This window comes from Anabrus simplex, chromosome 1 (genome assembly GCF_040414725.1).
Source record: "Anabrus simplex isolate iqAnaSimp1 chromosome 1, ASM4041472v1, whole genome shotgun sequence".
Classification (NCBI taxonomy): Eukaryota; Metazoa; Arthropoda; class Insecta; order Orthoptera; family Tettigoniidae; genus Anabrus; species Anabrus simplex.
The window spans coordinates 1,366,226,082-1,366,247,307 of NC_090265.1; the positions used below are offsets into that span (position 1 = coordinate 1,366,226,082).

General features: G+C 37.5%; 1 protein-coding gene across 6 annotated transcripts in view; it reads right to left on the bottom strand.

The window, feature by feature from the left end:
- The window catches only part of LOC136858352 (VPS35 endosomal protein-sorting factor-like), a 326,083-nt gene that overhangs the window by 292,930 nt on the left and 11,927 nt on the right, over positions 1–21,226 (bottom strand). For 5 of the 6 annotated variants that reach the window (XM_067137830.2, XM_067137825.2, XM_067137826.2 and 2 more), the window contains exons 2-3: positions 20,195–20,274; positions 7,860–7,956 (exon numbers count right to left, since the gene is read on the bottom strand). In XM_067137830.2, coding sequence (XP_066993931.2) covers positions 7,860–7,956; positions 20,195–20,217 — 120 coding nt within the window. In that variant the 5' untranslated portion in view covers positions 20,218–20,274. The remainder of the gene's footprint in view (positions 1–7,859; positions 7,957–20,194; positions 20,275–21,226) is intronic. The other variant, XM_068225497.1, reaches the window with a different exon arrangement.

A 21,226-nucleotide genomic window follows, 5' to 3' on the forward strand; every position in this document is an offset into this window, starting at 1 on the left:
ACCGAAGATCAAGCACAATTTAAAAACAAGAAATCATAGAAAAACTTACCGGAAACAGCGGAGGAAGACGACTAAAAGGCCGTGGAAGTTAATCAGAGGCAGTGCTCCACCGAACGTGGCGAATGAAAACCAGCATTTACATGAAGTTTAAAAAAACTTAATGGAAGGGCAAATAGTAAGTAACAAACCAAGTTATTAAGATGATAAGGCCTAAGTTTATTTTTAAAACATAATGGCAAAATGTAAATAAAATCAACATAAGGTTGAAAAATGGAAAAGGAAATTAACAATAAGTAAAATAAATTAGAATATACCCAGGTGGGGTTTTAAAGAAAATTAATTCATTACTAAATAACAATTAATGAAAAATAAATACTCTTTAACAGATAATAAATGGGGAGCATTATGAAAACAACAAAGAAAGGAAAGGGGTGACCTCCGTACCAAATAAAATGTAATCAGAAAACAACGGAAAACCAATAGACTCTCTTACATAAGTACAACTTGAAATAAAATGTGATCGATCACGGATAGTTATTTAATAAAAAAACTAAGTTAACAATTATTCAATAAACTGGATCTTCAACGCGGTCGCTTCTAATAATTACCAGATTTGAAAACGTTCAGTTTACACCAAGGACAGTTTCCAAGGCAAACAGAATTTTACGTAAAAATACCTCCTCACGCGGGGCAAGGAAATGGTAACACAACATTTAAGGAGGAGAAAATAAATAAATTAATTTAAACAGAAAACGATACACTCAACCCCGAAAAATAAAATCCAAGATCCACACAGGCACAACACGCCAGACAACAATTCACCCGACAACAATCCACACACGAACCGTCGCCAAGGTAACCACAAGAAACAAGCAAGGCCTCCTAATACACGGAGGAAAAACAGGCCAGAGAAAATAATTAAATTCACCCAAACCCCAGAAGGGGGGGGGAGAAGAAAACCTACCAAACGAATTAGAAAACAAAACACAGGAAAGCAAACAGAAAGCCGAAAGAGGTAAGGTTCGGTACCTTGGAGACTGTACCTTGGTTTACAAGGAAAGTTACAATTTAAAATGCCAAAGTAGATCAGTAAAATTTTAAATTAATAATTCCAATTTAGTTCATGGTGAACCTTCCACATTACTGTGATTAGTTGCCGAAACAGTTTTCCAGATTTTCGATACCACACACGCAAATAGGAATAATTTTAACGGCGAAGTCCAAATATTTATTATTATTATTATTATTATTATTTTTCCAGAAATCTTCGAAAATATCAAAATCCTCTTCAGGACGACGTTTAAAGTGTGTCAAACACTGGTACGTACCTTAGGTGATGAAGAAATGAGAAGAATTTTTAACCTGACATTGTTGACGAAGAAATACAGTCAAGCCACCGGGATCCAGACCTCGTTGTGAAGTATCCAGACGAAAAATAAATCTAAAAACATGGTCAGAAAGAATGGCAGGAGGTCTCCAATTAGTTCATCTGGGGCAAATCCCCGTTATCGGGAGATTACGGTGGTTTCCAGCTACTCCACGACTCCATGACGCCGGACACAAAACCACACGAGCTCGCTATCATGGCTGACTCAAGCGAACTGAGTGTCGCGTCGGCCAGCTGGAAGCAGGCCAGTTTTGCCTGGTAGTCGACCGGCGGGCGCATGCGCAGTAATGCGCAACCAATCACAAGACCAGACAATGGCCCGCTGACTACAGTAACTTTAAAAAAAGGTATACTGGCGTAAGCCGTTTGACACAAATTATTCTAGGCCGCAGGGCCAGTTCAAAATGGTTATAATGGGGAGGCTCACATTATTTAATATTGTCTCAGTATAAAAAATATTTGACCATATGAAATAGTGGATCATATTGTATTGTATTGAACAGGTGGACTTATAATATTGTAATAATACTTGAGACATACATACCACTTAGTCGAGCAGCTCTTCTTCTTTCTCTCAATTCTTCCCAACCCAAACATTGCAACATTTTTGTAACGCTACTCTTTTGTCGGAAATCACCCAGAACAAATCGAGCTGCTTTTCTTTGGATTTTTTCCAGTTCCTGAATCAGGTAATCCTGGTGAGGGTCCCATACACTGGAACCATACTCTAGTTGGGGTCTTACCAGAGACTTATATGCCCTCTCCTTTACATCCTTACTACAACCCCTAAACACCCTCATAACCATGTGCAGAGATCGGTACCCTTTATTTACAATCCCATTTATGTGATTACCCCAATGAAGATCTTTCCTTATATTAACACCTAGATACTTACAATGATCCCCAAAAGGAACTTTCACCCCATCAACGCAGTAATTAAAACTGAGAGGACTTTTCCTATTTGTGAAACTCACAACCTGACTTTTAACCCCGTTTATCAACATACCATTGCCTGCTGTCCATCACACAACATTTTTGAGGTCACGTTGCAGTTGCTCACAATCTTGTAACTTATTTATCACTCTATAGAGAATAACATCATCCGCAAAAAGCCTTACCTCCGATTCCACTCCTTTACTCATATCATTTTTATATATAAGAAAACATAAAGGTCCGATAATACTGCCTTGAGGAATTCCCCTCTTAATTATTACAGGGTCAGATAAAGCTTCACCTACTCTAATTCTCTGAGATCTATTTTCTAGAAATATAGCAACCCATTCAGTCACTCTTTTGTCTAGTCCAATTGCACTCATTTTTGCCAGTAGTCTCCCATGATCCACCCTATCAAATGCTTTAGACAGGTCAATCACGATACAGTCCATTTGACCTCCAGAATCCAAGATATCTGCTATATCTTGCTGGAATCCTACAAGTTGAGCTTCAGTGGAATAACCTTTCCTAAAACCGAATTGCCTTCTATCGAACCAGTTATTAATTTCACAAACATGTCTAATATAATCAGAAAGAATGCCTTCCCAAAGCTTACATACAATGCATGTCAAACTTACTGGCCTGTAATTTTTTAGCTTTGTGTCTATCACCCTTTCCTTTATACACAGGGGCAACTATAGCAACTCTCCATTCATCTGGTATAGCTCCTCCGACCAAACAATAATCAAATAAGTACTTCAGATATGGTACTATATCCCAACCCATTGTCTTTAGTATATCCCCAGAAATCTGATCAATTCCAGTCGCTTTTCTAATTTTCAACTTTTGTATCTTATTGTAAATATCATTGTTATCATATGTAAATTTTATTACTTCTTTGGCCTTAGTCTCCTCCTCTATCTCAACATTATCCTTGTAACCAACAATCTTTACATACTGCTCACTGAATACTTCTGCTTTTTGAAGATCCTCACATTCACACACTCCCCTTGTTCATTAATTATTCCTGGAATGTCCTTCTTGGAACCTGTTTCTGCCTTAAAATACCTATACATACCCTTCCATTTTTCACTAAAATTTGTATGACTGCCAATTATGCTTGCCATCATGTTATCCTTAGCTGTCTTCTTTGCTAGATTCAATTTTCTAGTAAGTTCCTTCAATTTCTCCTTACTTCCACAGCCATTTCTAACTCTATTTCTTTCCAGTCTGCACCTCCTTCTTAGTCTCTTTATTTCTCTATTATAATAAGGTGGGTCTTTACGATTCCTTACCACCCTTAATGGTACAAACCTGTTTTCGCATTCCTCAACAATTTCTTTAAACCCATCCCAGAGTCTGTTTACATTTTTATTTACCGTTTTCCACCGATCATAGTTACTTTTTAGAAACTGCCTCATGCCTGCTTTATCAGCCATATGGTACTGCCTAATAGTCCTACTTTTAAGACCTTCCTTTCTATCACATTTATTTTTAACTACCACAAAAACAGCTTCATGATCACTAATACCATCTATTACTTCAGTTTCCCTATAGAGCTCATCTGGTTTTATCAGCACCACATCCAGGATATTTTTCCCTCTGCTTGGTTCCATCATTTTCTGAATCAGCTGTCCTTCCCATATTAACTTATTTCCCATTTGTTGGTCATGCTTCCTGTCGTTCGCATTTCCTTCCCAATTGATATCTGGCAAATTCAGATCTCCCGCTACAATCACATTTCTTTCCATGTCGTTTCCCACATAGCTGACTATCCTATCAAATAATTCCGAATCCGCGTCAGTGCTACCCTTTCCCGATCTGTACACTCCAAATATATCAAGTTGCCTATTATCTTTAGAAATGAGCCTTACACCTAGAATTTCATGTGTCTCATCTTTCACTTTTTCGTAGCTTACAAATTCTTCTTTCACCAGAATGAACACTCCCCCTCCCACCCTTCCTATCCTATCTCTACGATACACACTCCAGTGCCGTGAGAAAATTTCTGCATCCATTATATCATTTCTCAGCCATGATTCAACTCCTATTACAATATCTGGTAAATATATATCTATTAAATTACTTAATTCTATTTGTACCTCCCTATTACCATTCCAAACAAATTTCCTAACTTATACGTACCACTGCGGTTTAAATGAAGGCCATCGGAGCGCAGATCTCTATCTCCTACCCACCCATTAGGATCTAGAAATTTCACTCCCCGTTACGGATTGCTTTTCTCCTATGATTATAGTAGTAGAACTGTGTAACCATGTAATTATATTTGGATTTACATTTCAAGCTGTCCTTCTTGGTCGCCCTTTCAAAATTAGAAGATGTTTTATATGACCACTGAGGTTGATGAATGACTATTTTTTCCTAGCAGAATAACATTTTGCTGCCGGATGTTTAGGACCAGGTAATGTATGTATTGCCGAAGACAAAAACGAGAAAATTCTGATAGAAGTTTATAGAGTAGTAAATGAGTTGGAGGATTGTAAGTGACTGCAAGGAGACCTAGACAATGTTGTGAGATGGACAGCGGACAATGATACGATGGTAAATGAGATGAGAAGTCAAGTTGTAAGTTTCACCAAGACGAAAAGTCCTCTCAGTTTTAATTATTGGCTTCATAATCCACATTGAATTGGCAAAATCTTGGTCCAGCACTTTACCGAAGGACCTACATGTACATAATTTTCCACCGTGTGACGTGCCGGCAAAACACAGGCTCAAAAATGTCAAACAACTGAACAAAAAAATTGCTTTCGAGACTCATTTCACCATGTCAGAGATATTTCTACCAGAGGAGATAGATTTTAATTTGTTTATCAATTTTTAACTAACATATAACCATAGCCTCAGCATTAAAATGTGTGATATTACCAAGTTTACACAAGACTGTAACGCCTCTAAAGTGTTATAAACATTGCTACCTATTTTAACCACAACTCTTACTTTTAAGTGTGAATATTTGTCACATACTATATATCATTGCATGTATACTGTCACGTACTTACATATTTTGTTCTTGTCATCTTGCTCAGTTTGTAATATAGGCTGATGATGACTCAAAAGCGAGTTGAAACCGGTACCACAAATAAACCATGTTGTAAAATAACAATCTTTTACAACATATATTGTATTGATAAGGTGGAAACCTTGAATTAACTTTTACTACTGTGAATGACATTAGTAGACTAATAAGCCTGTGCGGAGCTTTTAAAAGTAGGAAAGATCATTATATGAAAATGAAGTTTGAATTCGAGAGGACAAATGGGGGCAAATATTAATTTATACGATGAGGAGTAAGGATTGGAATAAATTATCAAGGGATGTGTTCAATAAATTTCCAAGTTCTTTGAAGATGTTCAAGAAAAAGCTAGGTAAACAATTGATAGGGAATTTGTGATCTGGGTGACAGCCCCAAATGTAGATTATTGATGACATTGATAATTTTAATAGATAATCAAAGTTATATAAAATTTGGTTTTGTACAGTTTAGCAACTGTTGAAGGTAACCTAATTGTAACATTGATTTCTTACAATTATCAGTGAACCCTGTAAGGCTATGATGGCAATCTCCCGTAACATTGCAACTGGCAGAGACAACTGTTTCCAGAAATCAGCAGCAAAAACGGGAATCGTTCCCCTTGCTCCAATCATCAGACCTACTATGTCGATTTCCTCTATCTGGTATTTCTCTCTGTAGTAAGAAATTGTTTGGCTTTCAAAGGGAATTGTGGGGTCGATGATGTAACCTCTCTTCTTATTCTTGAAAGCAATGATGTCAATCCTTCTGTGGCTTCTGTTGTCCGCTAAGCCATGAACCTCTTCAAATACCTGGAAAATATGGTCTTTCAGCGTTGTCGCAATTAACGAGCGGATGTTATGATGACGCGTATTCCTTAAAAGTTTACCATGAGGACAAGATCCCAGAACATGCGCAAGAGTTTCAATCTCCTTGAGGCAGTGCCTACAAAGGGAATCGTTCTGAGATCTTCCTGGTACCGATCTAACTGCTGAAATGTTTGCTGTCATCTTAATTGCTTCACGCCATTCACTACATGATAAGCCTTGATGGTCTCAAATCCAGGAGTTGGCAGAAGTATATTCATTGTACAAACATACACCGCTTCCTTTCTGCTGCAACACTTTGTTCAGATGATTCCTGAAAAACAGCATATGGTAACTCTGAGATACATTGGGTTTAAGTTGTACTGTAGCAGTGAGTGAGCAGATGATCATACAAGAAGGGCAATGATCAGCAGAGCAGAGAGCTATTGTTGATACGGAAGGTGACAAGAACCACTTCCCTTTCTTCATCACTGATTTCATCACCCAGCTTGCAGCACAGCTTGTTGAAGATGTGAATATTTTGGCAGCTGTCATTCGCCATCTTTAATCAAGAGAGCGCCTCACACAATCACATCGACTGAAACTGTAGGAACTCTAACAGAATGTCATTTTATTCAATACATTTCTTCTACAAGGAAGAGGTATGCTGTTATGATATGCCACGTTTGCAGTGTGAGAAGCAGGAAATTTAAGCAGGAAAGCTGCTCGTAAGGAGATATGCTACTAGTGTGAGCAGTGCAGTGTTGCGTTGTGTATGGAGCCATGCTTCAAAATTTATCAGTTGAAAACTGTTTCAGGCCATGCATGCACACACATCCCATTAAAACGTTGATAGTTTGCAATGTCTAAATTCCAGAATTAAGATTGAAGATTTCTCACCTTTATTGATTAATTTGGTACTAATCTAGCATTTTGTCAAACTATCATACAAACAGAGTATCATGTGTTACCTTATTAAAATTTTATTATACTTGATACAGACACAAACTCTTTTAAATTTCTTGTGATATGTTATAAAAATGTATTTAATTTCACAATTTCGTCTTATTTACAATGTGTATTTAAAAGAATGATTTATAATGAATTAAAAATGCCTTAATAATTAGCAAGGTACTCATATTTTTTTAAACCTATCATTAGGAATCTTTGAACTTTTAGCCATGAGAAGGGTACAATATCATAATAGTTTGAGAACATTGGTGTAAAACATGCTATAAATTGAATCCATAGTGATAATAAGTGAAATGATTCCATTTTATGAACAGTAATACTTCGACATTTTTTTGTGCAATATTTAGGTGGTTTGAAAAACCTAAGATTTGAGATTTATTGGAAATAATTCTTTTTTAATTTATGTATTATTGCTGAAGAATAGACCTTGAAAATGGTATAAGCTTCATTAAAGTATGTTGTATAATTTCTGTACAACACAAAATAAACTTAAATATTGCAGGAAATGCTTGGTTTTCAGGGACATGTACATAAATACGGTCTACTTCTGGATGAACAGCATAAGGATGAGGAACATCTTGAGCACAAAATGGTGCTGGTTGATGGGTTGAGAAAAAACTGACAGAATGCCAAAGCTGGGCTCAACTCAATACGAAAACACTACAACAACAAAATAATAACTGCATGACGATAGAAAACACAATATGAAGCAATATAGATTACATACAGTTACAACAAGTGGTTTCAGAGGATGGTCTAGAACTTCTTCCCAATTTCGCTGTAGTTTCTGGTACTCTTGAAGATATTCTCGTGGGCGAGACGACCTGCAAAAGAAAAGTATACATTTTCTGCAATATACTCCCTAGTTCATTGTAAATTTTCAAAGTAACAGCAAAATAATTTTTGAAATAATAAAACATTTTTAGGATGATTAATAGACTCACAAAAAGATTATCCTATGTAATAAATTCCAAAAAATAGGAGAATTGGCTCGAGGAAACAAGAGACTTAAATGAACTGAACATCAAATCTTCGGGACCTCTGTAAATGAACACACATTTGTGGTCATAACTAGCAGCAGGGCTGGTACTAAGGGGTCAGAAGAATGGAAGAGGCAAAACAGCAAGTTCATGAAGAGATTTTGGAAGAACAGGAAGGCAAAATTCATCAAGCCAATGAACAAGCTCTAACTCGCTCTATGTATCCTCTTCAGTCCCGAGCTTGTTTTTGCATTCGATGGATTATATTTCTTTCAAATAAATTTTAAAAATTCACCAAAGAATGTAGTATGTTTCACTAAGTTGTTTTATGATGTGCAGCATATATGCTACATCAGGACTCAGAGTTGACTTTCCTACCATTATTATTTTTGGTTTAAATTGTTTTGTATTATTATAAGTAAAGAAAACCACATGTAGAGCATATGCTACATAGGGACTGAGGAGGGTATGGGCATAATGAAGGAAGAAGAAGAGGAACATTATAGCACATAACCTGATCCAAGGCAACTGTCAAGTTGGGACATGAATTTACATCAATTTGAAACATACATACACACATACATTATCATTATAGACTGTTATGCCTTTCAGCACTCAGTCTGCAAGCCTCTGTGAATTTACTAAACATCGCCACAATCCTCTATTTGCAACTAGTGTTGTGGCCTCATTTAGTTCTATACCTCTTATCTTTAAATCATTAGAAAGTGAGTCTAACCATCGTCTTGGTCTACCTCTACTTCTTCTCTTACCCTCCATAACAGAGTCCATTATTCTCATGGGTAATCTATCCTCCTCCATTCGCCTCACATGACCCCACCACTGAAGCCGGTTTATGCGTACAGCTTCATCCATCGAGTCATTCTTAAATTAGCCTTTATCTCCTCATGCCGAATACCCTCCTGCCATTTTTCCCACCTGTTTGTACCAGCAATCATTCTTGCTACTTTCATGTCTGTTACTTCTAACTTATGAATAAGATATCCTGAGTCCACCCAGCTTTCGCTCCTGTAAAGCAAAGTTGGTCTGAAAACAGACCGATGTAAAGATAGTTTCGTCTGGGAGCTCACTTCCTTCTTACAGAATACTGTTGATCGCAACTGCGAGCTCAGGGCATTAGCTTTACAACACATTGATTCAATCTCATTTATGTCCGACTCCTTGGCTGAATGGTCAGCGTACTGGCCTTCGGTTCAGAGGGTCCCGGGTTTGATTCCCGGCCGGGTCGGGGATTTTAACCTTCATTGGTTAATTCTAATGGCCTGGGGGCTGGGTATTTGTGCTGTCCCCAACATCCCTGCAACTCACACACCACACATAACACTATCCTCCACCACAATAACACGCAGTTACCTACACATGGCAGATGCCGCCCACCCTCATCGGAGGGTCTGCCTTACAAGGGCTGCACTCTGCTAGAAATAGCCACACAAAATTATTAATCTCATTTATTATATTAACATCCCGGGAGAACACACAACCTAAATACTTGAAATTATCTACCTGGTCTACCTTTGTATCACCAAGCTGACATTCAGTTCTGTTGAATTTCTTACCTACTGACATCAATTTAGTCTTCGAAAGGCTAATTTTCATACCATACTCATTGCACCCATTTTCAAGTTCCAAGATATTATACTGCAGGCTTTCGGCACAATCTGCCGTCAGCATAGGTCAGACTGCTTACTACATTTCCACCTAACTGAATCCCTCCCTGCCATTTTATACCTTTCAGCAGATGATCCATGTAAACTACGAACAGTAAAAGTGAAAGATTACAGCCTTGTCTAACCCCTGTAAGTACCCTGAACCAAGAACTCATTCTACCATCAATTCTCACTGAAGCCCAATTGTCAACATAAATGCCTTTGATTGATTTTAATAATCTACCTTTAATTCCATAGTCCCCCAGTATGGCGAACATCTTTTCCCTCGGTACCCTGTCATATGCTTTCTCTAGATCTACAAAACATAAACACAACTGCCTATTCCTCTCGTAGCATTTTTCAATTACCTGGCACATACTGAAAATCTGATCCTGACAGCCTCTCTGTGGTCTGAAACCACACTGGTTTTCATCCATCTTTCTATCAACGACTGATCGCACGCTTCCTTCAAAGATGCCAGTGAATATTTTGCCTGGTATACTAATCAATGAGATACCTCGATAGTTGTTGCTTATAGATAGGTGCAATTACTGCTTTTGTCCAATCTGAAGGTACTTTACCAACACTCTATGCTAATCTAACTACTCTATGAAGCCATTTCATCCCTGCCTTCTCACTATACTTCACCATTTCAGGTCTAATTTCATCTACTCCTGCTGCTTTATGACAATGAAGTTTATTTACCATCCTTTCCACTTCCTCAAGCATAATTTCACCAACATCATTTTCCTCCTCCCCATGAGCTTGGCTGTTCGCAACACCACCAGGATGATTTCCTTTTACATTGAGAAGATGTTCAAAATATTCCCTCCACCTCTCCAGTGATTCCCTGGGATCTGTTATGAGTTCACCTGAATTACTCAAAACACTGTTCATTTCATTTTTCCCTCCCTTCCTAAGATTCTTTATTACTGTCCAGAAAGGTTTCTCTGCTGCCTGACCTAGCCTTTCCAGGTTATTACCAAAATCTTCCCACGACTTCTTTTTGGATTCAACAACTATTTATTTCGCTCTGTTTCTTTCATCTACGTACAAATCCCTGTCTGCCTCGGCCCTTGTTTGGAACCATTTCTGATAAGCCTTTTTACGTTTACAAGCTGCTCTCACTTCGTCATTCCACCAAGATGTTCACCTTTTCCCATCTTTACACACAATTGTTCTTAGGCATTCCCTTGCTGTTTCTACTACAGCATCGCTGTATGCCACCCATTCACTTTCTATATCCTGAACCTGCTTACAGTCTACTGTTTGAATCTTCTCACTAATCATATCCACATACTTCTGTCTAATTTCCTCGTTGTGGAGATTTTCTACCCTTATTCGTTTGCAGACAGATTTCAATTTCTCTACCCTAGGCTTAGAGATACTTAGTTCACTACAGATCAGACAGTGGTCTGTATCATCGAAAAATCCCCGGAAAACTTGTACATTCGTAACAGATTTCCTGAATTCGAAGTCGGTTAAGATATGACTGGCATGAAACAAGGGCTTATTGGGCTTTTAAATGCTAACACATCATTTCCTGATTTCCTACCTGTACAGTGTATTTTTCACAGAGAACATTTAACAGCATAATATATTCAGTACCTACATATAATGCAGGGAGTTCTAAAAATTGTGAATTGTATTCGCTCAAGTGCCAAAAAACACCGACAGTTCAAATCTTTTATAGAAGATATGAACAACGATGAGTTTCCTGATGATGTATCTTGGTACTGCTTAGTAAGATGGCTATCAGTAAGCAATGTTCTTGACAGATTTTTTGAATTACTCGATCCATTGAAACAGTTTATGGAAGAAAAAGGAAAATCTTTCCCTGAACTTAATAACCCCCAGTGGTTGTTAGATTTGACTTTTTTTACAGATGCGGTCCAGCATTTAAAAATGCTAAACATATCTTTAGAAGGAAGATAAAAACTTATTTCTGATTGGGCCGAGACTGTATTTAGCTTTCATAGCAAGTTGAAGCTTTTTGGGAAAGATCTTCAGACTAAGATATTTGCTCACTTCAAATGTTTGAAGAAAATTACTGAAAGCCTTCCTGACGTTCAAATGGAAACTGAAGATTACTGGTACATGAGTAAAATGTCTGGCCTTGGTAAAGAAATCAATAGCAGTTTTAATGATTTGAGATCACTTAAACCTTAATTTTCATTCCTGGAAAATCCTTGTGCTGTTGATGTTGTGGGCGATGGCTGCCCTGTTTCATAACAAATAACAAAGGATATAGCAGCTGCAGAGTTGGAGCTACTAGAACTGCAAGAGGACGAAGGACTAAAAGGACTCAAACGAAGTGGTGTTTCTACCATAGAATTTTGGAAGAATGTTCCAGAAGAAAAATACCCTCTAACATAAGAGTGTGCTAAGAGACTTCACTCAAAAAAGCACTTCTCAAAAGTAAAATCTCATTCCTTGATGTGTACCTGAACAATAATGTTCTGTGTAGTGTAGAAAATAAATGTTCCCTCATTGTCATAAAATGAAAAACGTGTCTTCATTTTATAAACCATTTTCTAAACATGCTCCCAATTTTCTCTCCTAAATTTGCAGCTCCCAAAATTAAGTTTAGTGGCCACACCTGATATATAAGAAAACCTAAAGATCCAATAATACAGCTCTGCAGCACCACCCTATCAATCATTACAGGATAAGATAACACTTCACCTACTCTTATTCTCAGAGTTCTATTTTCAAGAAATGTAGACACCAAATCAACCACTCTTTTGTCTAGTCCAATAGCCCTAACTTTTGTCAGTAATCTCCCATGATCTATCTTATCAAAAGCCTTGCATAGGTCAACAATAATACAGTCCATTTGACCTCCTGAATCTAAAATATCTGCTAAATCTTGCTGGAATCCTACAAGTTTAGCTTCACTGGAATAACCTTCCCTAAACCCGAACCACCTTCTAGCAAACCAGCTAGTAATTTTGCAAAAGTGTCTAATATAGTAAGAATGAATGCTTTCCCAGAACTTACAAACAACACATGTCAAGCTGACTGACTGTCATCCTTTCTCTTGTACACTGGCACTACCACTGCAACTTTCCATTCATTTTGGTATCGCTCCTTCATTAAAACAATAATCAAATAAGTATTTCAGATATGGCACTATGTACCAACACATAGTATTTAATATATCCCTTTGTAGCTTTCAATTTTTGTATCTTTTTGTAAATGTCTTTATTATCATAACTAATTTCAGTAATCTGCCAGTATTAGTTGCCTCCTCTATCTGGACATTATCCTTCTATCCACTTACCTTTACATACTGCTAACATAATACTTCTGCCTTCTGTAAGTCCTCACATATACACTCCCCTTCTTCATTAATAATTCCTGGAATGTCCTCCTTGGAACCTATTTCTGCCTTATAGGTACTTTTCCATTCTTCCCTAAAATTCACATGACTGTCACTTATGTTTGCCATAATGTTATCCTTAGCTGATTTTTTTTTTGTTGCTAAATTTGATTTCATTTTCATTTCCTTCAGTCTCTCCTTACTCCAGCAACCATTCCTAACACTATTTCTTTCTGATCTGCACTTCCTTCTTAATCTTTATTTCCCTGTTATGTAACAATGTTAAGAGGTGGAATTGGCAGTCGGTAAAATGGGAAAGGCACTGGGGATGGATACAATCAGAGTGGAAATTATAAAGGCTGCTGGACCTGTTGGAATACAATAGCTGTACAGATTATTAAAGTGCATATGGAAATAGAAAAGTGAGCCAGAAGACTGGGGAAAGGGAATAATACCATCAGTCTTTAAGAAGGGGGACAAAAGTTATATAACTATAGAGGAATCACACTTTTATCCCAAGTGGCAAAAATACTGGAAATAGGAGAATGAGAAGGTAGAAGAAGAAATACTTGCAAGAGGAACAGTATGAGTTCAGACATGGAAGATCTACAGTGGTTCCCATCTTCAGCATTAGGCAATTCAAAAGAAAGAGTTATATGGAAATAATCTGGTCATGACATTCATAGACCTGAAAATGAAATGTCATATGGCTTTTAGTGCCGGGATATCCCAGGACGGGTTCGGCTCGCCAAGTGCAGGTCTTTCTATTCGACGCCCGTAAGCGACCTGTGTGTCGTAATGAGGATGAAATTATGATGAAGACAACACATACACCCAGCTCCCGTGCCACTGGAATTAACCAATTAAGGTTAAAATCCCCAACCCTGCCGGGAATCGAACCCGGGACCCTCTGAACTGAAGGCGAGTACGCTGACCGTTCAGCCAACGAGTCGGACATTCATAGACCTAACAAAGGCATATGATAGTGTTCCCAGGGAGAAGGTTTGGGAAATTATGATCAAAAAGGGACTGGGTACACAAACTGTAGGAATGGTGTAGGCAATGTACAACAACTGCAACAGCAGGGCACAGACTCTGGTTGGGTAGAGAGAATGTTTTAGAAATGAAACTGAACTAAGATACAGGAGTGTGCTGTCACCTCTTTTATTTCTAATGGTTACGGGCAAAATCAAAAAGGAGACAAAGGATGAAGTCATTACTCTGCAGACAATACCATAGTCTGGAGAACGAACAGGAAAGAAAATACAAGAACAGCTTGACACACTGAATGAGAAAACTGAGAAGTATTGAATGAAAATCAGTGCTGCCTCTGTGGATCAGCGGTAGAGTGTCGGCCTCCGGATCCCAAGATAGCGGGTTCAAACCCGGCAGAGGTAGTCGGATTTTTGAAGGGCGGAAAAAAGTCCATTCGACACTCCATGTCGTACAATGTCGGCATGTAAAAGATCTCTGGTGACACATTTGGTGTTTACCCGACAAAATTCATTAAATCTCAGCCATAGACGCCCAAGAGAGTTTCGGTTTACTCGGTCTGCCATCTAGTGGGGGCCTAGGGTAAAACGGAACGTCGAAATTGACGAGCAGACAGCCAGATGGCGTCAAATTGAAATGTCTGCACACGGTAGCTGAGGCCATACGATTATTATTATTATTATTATTAGTGCAGAGAAAAGCAAGACCATGATGATATCAAGAAGGGAAAGGCCTTGTGGAAACTGGTGGTCGCTAAAGCAGTTTCAAATACCTAGGGAGCGAATTAATGCAGAATGCAAGGCTGGACATGGAGATTAGTAAGAGGGTGCAACAGGGCAATGCATTCTACCAGAGACTAAGAAATCTTATCTGGAATAAGCAAGGAAGTGTAAAGAGATAACATACAAAATGAATTATGAACCCATATTGACTTAAGCAGCTAAGACGTGGACAATGACAAATAGGGATGAGAGAAGAATTCAAGCCATAAAAATCATGACGCAGAACGAACAGAAGCTTTATCAGAATCAAAGAAGTATGATAGGAAAGACAAGGAAAGACAGATTGAGAAACAAAGATATTAGTAAGGAAGTTGGAATAGAAAACCTAAATATGTGAATTGACAGGAATAAACTAAGATGGTTTGGACACGTAAAGAAGATGGATGAGAAAAGAATATCAAAACAGAAGATGGAGATGAAGATTGAGGGAGAGAGAGTGAGAGGGAGACCTAGAACAAGGTGGATCGATTCAATAGAGAGGGGTAGAAGAAGAAGAAAACTGGACTGAGACAAAGTGATGGAAGAGGAATGATGGAAGGAGAGAGGAAGGTGGAGAAGTGCCATAACTGTTCCAACCCAGCAGGAGCTGGATAAGGGGAAAGGAGGAAGAGGAAAAGGAGTAGGATATTTATCAATGTTCCTGCAGTGGCCAGGACAATTTCTTGGCATATAGGACAGTACACAATAACTGACAAGTACTCTTCAGACATTGTATTGTCAAAGAGCTAGCCAAACTACCTTAAGTAATGTGGTATGTAATATCAAAGGCCTTTTCAGGATTCATAAAAACAGGGTGTAGTGCTTGTACAATTTACACCTCTTTCTGAGACTGTCAAACACAAGAGATACAGAGTTATGAATACATATCTGATAAAGAGAGCAGTTTATTAAAACTAGAGCCATGTACCAGGGACTGCACTGGTTGTACTTTTTTTTTTCAAATTCAGCTTTTTTTGTTAGTTCATCTGACACGAAATGCTCCCATGAAGAAAAGGAGTATTCAGATAATTGAATGCTGGTCTTCTGAGACCAAGCTGGTAGATTTGATCTCAGCTCAGTCCAGTGATAATTGAGAGTGCTCAAATATGTTAGTCTGTCGGAATATTTAGCAGTACCTAACAGAATTCCTGAATGACTAAGTTCCAGCATCTTGGCATCTCTGAACCTGCCAATTTGAGCTAAGAAGGCCAGTGCTTCTACCATCTGAGCTATTCAACCCAGCAGTTTTAGATGAGAAATAAATTGTAAAACTTGTGTTTTTGAGCAGAGGAGAGTCATCATCTTTATAACAAGTATCATTGCAAAATCTGCTTTGGAGAGTAGCAGAATATGAATGATACCTTTTTAAAACCTCTTAATTAAATTAATGTATCAATAAAACAGACACAAAACTATTTTTCTACATAGCCTCCATAAATATCTACACATTTTTTTCCATTGCGCTGACAGTTCCTTGATTCCTTCTTCTACATGTCGCTGGAAAATTTCTTTCCACCTAAGTCTCCTTCCAGACATTCAAATTTATAGCAGTCATATGGTAACAAATCTCAATAATAAGGAGGTGATCCAAAGCTGTCCAGTGCATTTCTTCCAAACTAGCTTGCACACCAACAGTGAGGGTGTCATCATGAAGAATTAAGTAAGACACTACAGATCAGAATTTTGAGTCTTTCAGAAACAAGCCTCTATAGCCTTGCCCAGAGTTTACAGTGTTACAAAGCATGGATGGTTTGCTGGTTAAGTAGAAAATCAAGGTCCACAACACCTTCAGCATCCCTAAGGGCAATCATGAGAACCTTGTCGGCAGACAAATAGGTATTTGCCTTCACTGGAGCTCTTTCCCCTTTTGTATGCTAATTCATATTAGACTTCTTCATTTCAAGGATATAGTCATATATTCATGTTTCAACATGTCACAATGCACAATGAAAATGATCCAAATCCAAAATCTTGTAAGAAATTTCAGCTCCTAGAGCTTTCTGATTTGCATTCAAAATTTTTGGCACACACCTTGAAGTGATTGTGTAAGCCCTACCCTTTTTAATTGTCTGCACACTTCCATAACATTCAACTACTTGCTGCACTACTGTTGTGGAAGAAAGTTTAGACACCCAAGTTAATACATTAATAAAAAGTTTATCCTCTGTCGCACACAGAAATAAACTACACCAAAATTTTGTTTATTCTAATCTACGTTTAATTATGTGGAGTAGAAATTTTTATCATACCCAGTTAAAATGTTAATGCAGGTTGAAAAAAAACTTCTGGTATATTTCATTTCCAACAGAGTGCTCACTTTGAAAATTCATAACTTTAAAAGTATTTATCTGATCGTTACTAAACTTTAATACATCTTAAAGTAACTTATTGTTAATCTGTATACCAAGATTTTACTTCATTTGATATTTGTGAAAAAGGCTGTTGTAATGTTGCCATTGATGTTTTCACAGCCCGTACTTATAGACATGATATAGGCTTTTGGGCTTATGCTGTGTCAAGAAAATAAGGTGGAAATTATTTACGTTTCAGAGAGAACTATGCTCTGTGTCATCAGAAGAAAATCTCGACTGTCCTCGAGAAAGACTCAAAAGCATAGTTCTCTGCGAAACATACAGAATTTCACCTTATTTTCTTGACAGGGCATAATCCCAAAAGCCTATATCATGTCTATAGGTTGTTGTAAATTTTGTGAAACATCATTTTCTCATTAGGGTACTACGTGATAATAGCTGTAAAAAATTTGGCTTCTTATGAAGCTCATGAGAATGTCAGGCTAAAATTAAAACTGCCTTTTGCCTGGATGCAATTGTTGATTTTATATTGATTTATATTTAATCGGGTGGTTGTGTGAGAAGAAAGCAACCTACCAGCCGGCGAGAACAAAGCACTTGGCCCTAAAAACCGTAGTGACATTGCCGGGTTGAACATCAATTGGGTGTTCCTTGCTGTACAATAAGTGGATGTTTGTTGTTTCGTCAGTTGATTTAAACCTTTATTGGATTAGCGCTCGATATATCAATGACAGAATTACGTAGTATATCTCGTATTTCGCCGTAAGTTCTGGCTTATGAGAAGGGCCTCTTCTTTTCGTCAGTGATTAATGCATCAGTGTACTTCGCAGAATTATTTAGAAACTTACTTTCCTTAGAAGTAGAGAAGAAGTCATTGTTTCTTCAAAATGTCTCATTTCTACACAAACGAGAATTGCAGGAAAACTTAAAGATATTGTGAGAATCTTCACTGCTCGGTGCTGAAAGGAATGTAAGGGTTGTGTGTGTATCCTTCATTATTGGCTTTTTCCGGGCATGAAAAGTTTAAACCCCTACAGTGCATATAAAAAAATCCTTTACTCATTGTCAGACTCTGTAGCTGAGCGGTGTGCATGTTGGTTTTCGGATACAAGGATCCCGGGTTTGATTATTGGCCAGGTCATTGAAATTTATCTTAACAAGAGGCTAAGTGATAGGGCTTATTTGAAGTGTATCCTCTCTTCAAGGTATCAATAGTAATGGTGGGATGAGTTCAACTTCAGAAACGCTTACTATTTAAAGTTCTGGGTGACAGAGGAAAATACCACTCTTCATCATCTAGCATGTTATTTCCTTATTCCACATTCTCACTCCACAACATAACACATACATTGCAAAGTAGCTCTACATGACTCTAAGCTGATATAGACCAGTGGGAGTTCAGTTGGTGCAGCAAACAGGCCAACTGTGCAACACCACTCGGCGGATACGCTGCTTTCTTCTCTCACAACCATTCACTTAAATATAAATCAATATAAAATAAACGATTGCATGTAGGCAAAAAGCAAATTTAGCCTGATTTTCTCATGAGCTTCATAACAAAGCACATTTTTTACGGCTATGATCACCCGGTAATGAGAAAATAATGTTTCACAAAATTTACAACAACCTTTTTCACAAATATCAGATGAAACAAAAACTTGGTATACAGATTAACAAGTTACTTAAAGATGTATTAATGTTTGGTAATGATCAGATAAATACTTTTAAAACTATAAATTTTCAAAGTGAGCACTCCATTGGAAATGGAAAAAATATCGGCACTTTTTTTTCAAATTGCGTTAAAATTGTAACTGGGTACGATATAAATGTCTACTCTACATAATTAAACATAGAATAAAATAAGCAAAATTTTGGTGTAGCTTGTTTCTATGTGCAACAAAGGATAAACTTTTTATTGATGTATTAACATGGATGTCTATACTTTCTTCTATGACAGCAATCACAAAAAAGGCAAAAATTGACACCGTGGTACCCAAAGTTTGTAACATTATACGGAAGTGGAAATTATGCAAATCTTACTTGGAACTGCTTTTAGAGGAGAGCCAAAGTTTGTAACATTATATGGAAGTGGAAATTACGCAAATCTTACTTGGAATTGCTTTTAGAGGAGAGATGTGTTCACTGCGATGTTTACTTTTATAACCCAATAGGGAGCAGCACACGCCATTATCCATTACTAAAGTAGCTACTTGCAATCCTATTGGCCAATGTGAAAAGAAGGTGACATCGTCATTGGCATCAACGATGAAAATTAGATTGCGTTACCAACCCTGGCTGAATAAAAGCACAAATAAATGCATCATGTAAAGGAAACAATGTGAAATACACAACAGCAATAATTTTATACAAAACATACCTTAATGCAGTGCTTGGTCACAGTCCAATGGTTTTGCCATTAACTGGATCTAACCAACCCAAACCAATGGTTTTGCCACTCGTCAGATCTAACCAATCCAGACCAATCACTTTTCCACTGACCCCAAATATAAATTAATTCTGCTTTTCCACAGTGTCCAACATAGAACAGCACTGCTATCACCCTACAGAATGCTAGAGACCTAAAAGCTGCTTCGCAGCCCTAACCTGGGGGTTTACGCTCCCAGACCCCCTTTGCTTGGTCACAGTTCGATGATATTGTCACTAGTCTTAGTTCCCTACTGAACAGGTTGGCAGCATTGTTGATCGCTCGAGCATGTACTCACATCTTCAGCGAGAAGGCCACGAGAGAAGTAAACAAACGACAGTCATTACACCCGCAGTTGAATGTAGCGAGTACTGGGTAGCCGGTGTCAACTATTGATAGTTTCAAATGTCACAATCATATCTGATTTATGTTTGCATGACAAAATGATGATATAAAGCACTTCAAAAATTCACTTTCTTACCTCCAAGAATTGGATAAAGCTATACCCATACTACTTTGGTTCTTTAAAGAATAAACATTAATATTTAAGATCTGGAATCTTTGTAATGTTCTCATACAAATTGGACCACAAGCATATTACTTACCACTCGCATGTAGTAGCTGACATTCTAAATGCAATCTGTTGACTTGTCCACTATATACTGCTTACAAACAGCTTGTAAACCTAGAAACAAGAATTTTTTTAAATACAAGATGAATTTCAGAAGATTCAGTCCATAAGAAACAATTTTAAGTGAATAATGCTTGCTATAACATCTGTACAAAACTACAATAAGAAGTGCTTGTTATAAAATGATAAAATATCACTCCAGGCCTCTTCCCTGTAGGCCTATGTTTTATTTTGCTTCCCTTAAACTATTTTTTCAACACTAATAGTTGCAAAGCCTGAATGTAGAAGGGTAAGCTGACCTTTCCCAAGAATGTTCTGAAGAAATAAAACTAAATACCATATTTCATTTGAATTTAATATACAACAGAACTGCACATTCAGTAAATCAATGTAGTGAAGCACTGCTTAGCATATAAACAGTGGTATGTTGTCACCAAAGCACTATGGTCAGCAGAGAGTACCCAGCCTTCTCTGGTCGCCCGATCATAGGCAAGCGGAGCAAGATAGTCGTCCATTGATGCATGTGTCTATACATTCAACCTGTGCGCCTGGCTACAATACTTTTTGACTGGCTTGAGTTTGTTCTCCAGAATTGAAAATAGTGTGGATTTTTGCCAATGCACTAAAGATATGTCAACTTAATGTCTTATAAAGCTTAAAATAAGTGTCTTATATTTTACATATCACTTCTGTAGAGCTAAATATGATTTACATTGTATCTCACATGCACTCTTATAGGTCACCATCTGCTAAACACTAGTAAAGTGGAAATAAACCTGAACCGAGTGGAAGAGGTAGAAAGACATTAAAATCATTCTGAAAGCTAATAAGAAAACTTCATGCAGGCCTAGTATTAAAGAGATTTAAGAACTGAACAAGCAATTTCCAAATCCCTAACAGGGTTATACTTAACAAACCACTGGTATGCAGGCATTCTATTATTTTGTTTAATTATTATCATTATTATTATCATCATCATCAACATTATTATGTCTATCATAATTAT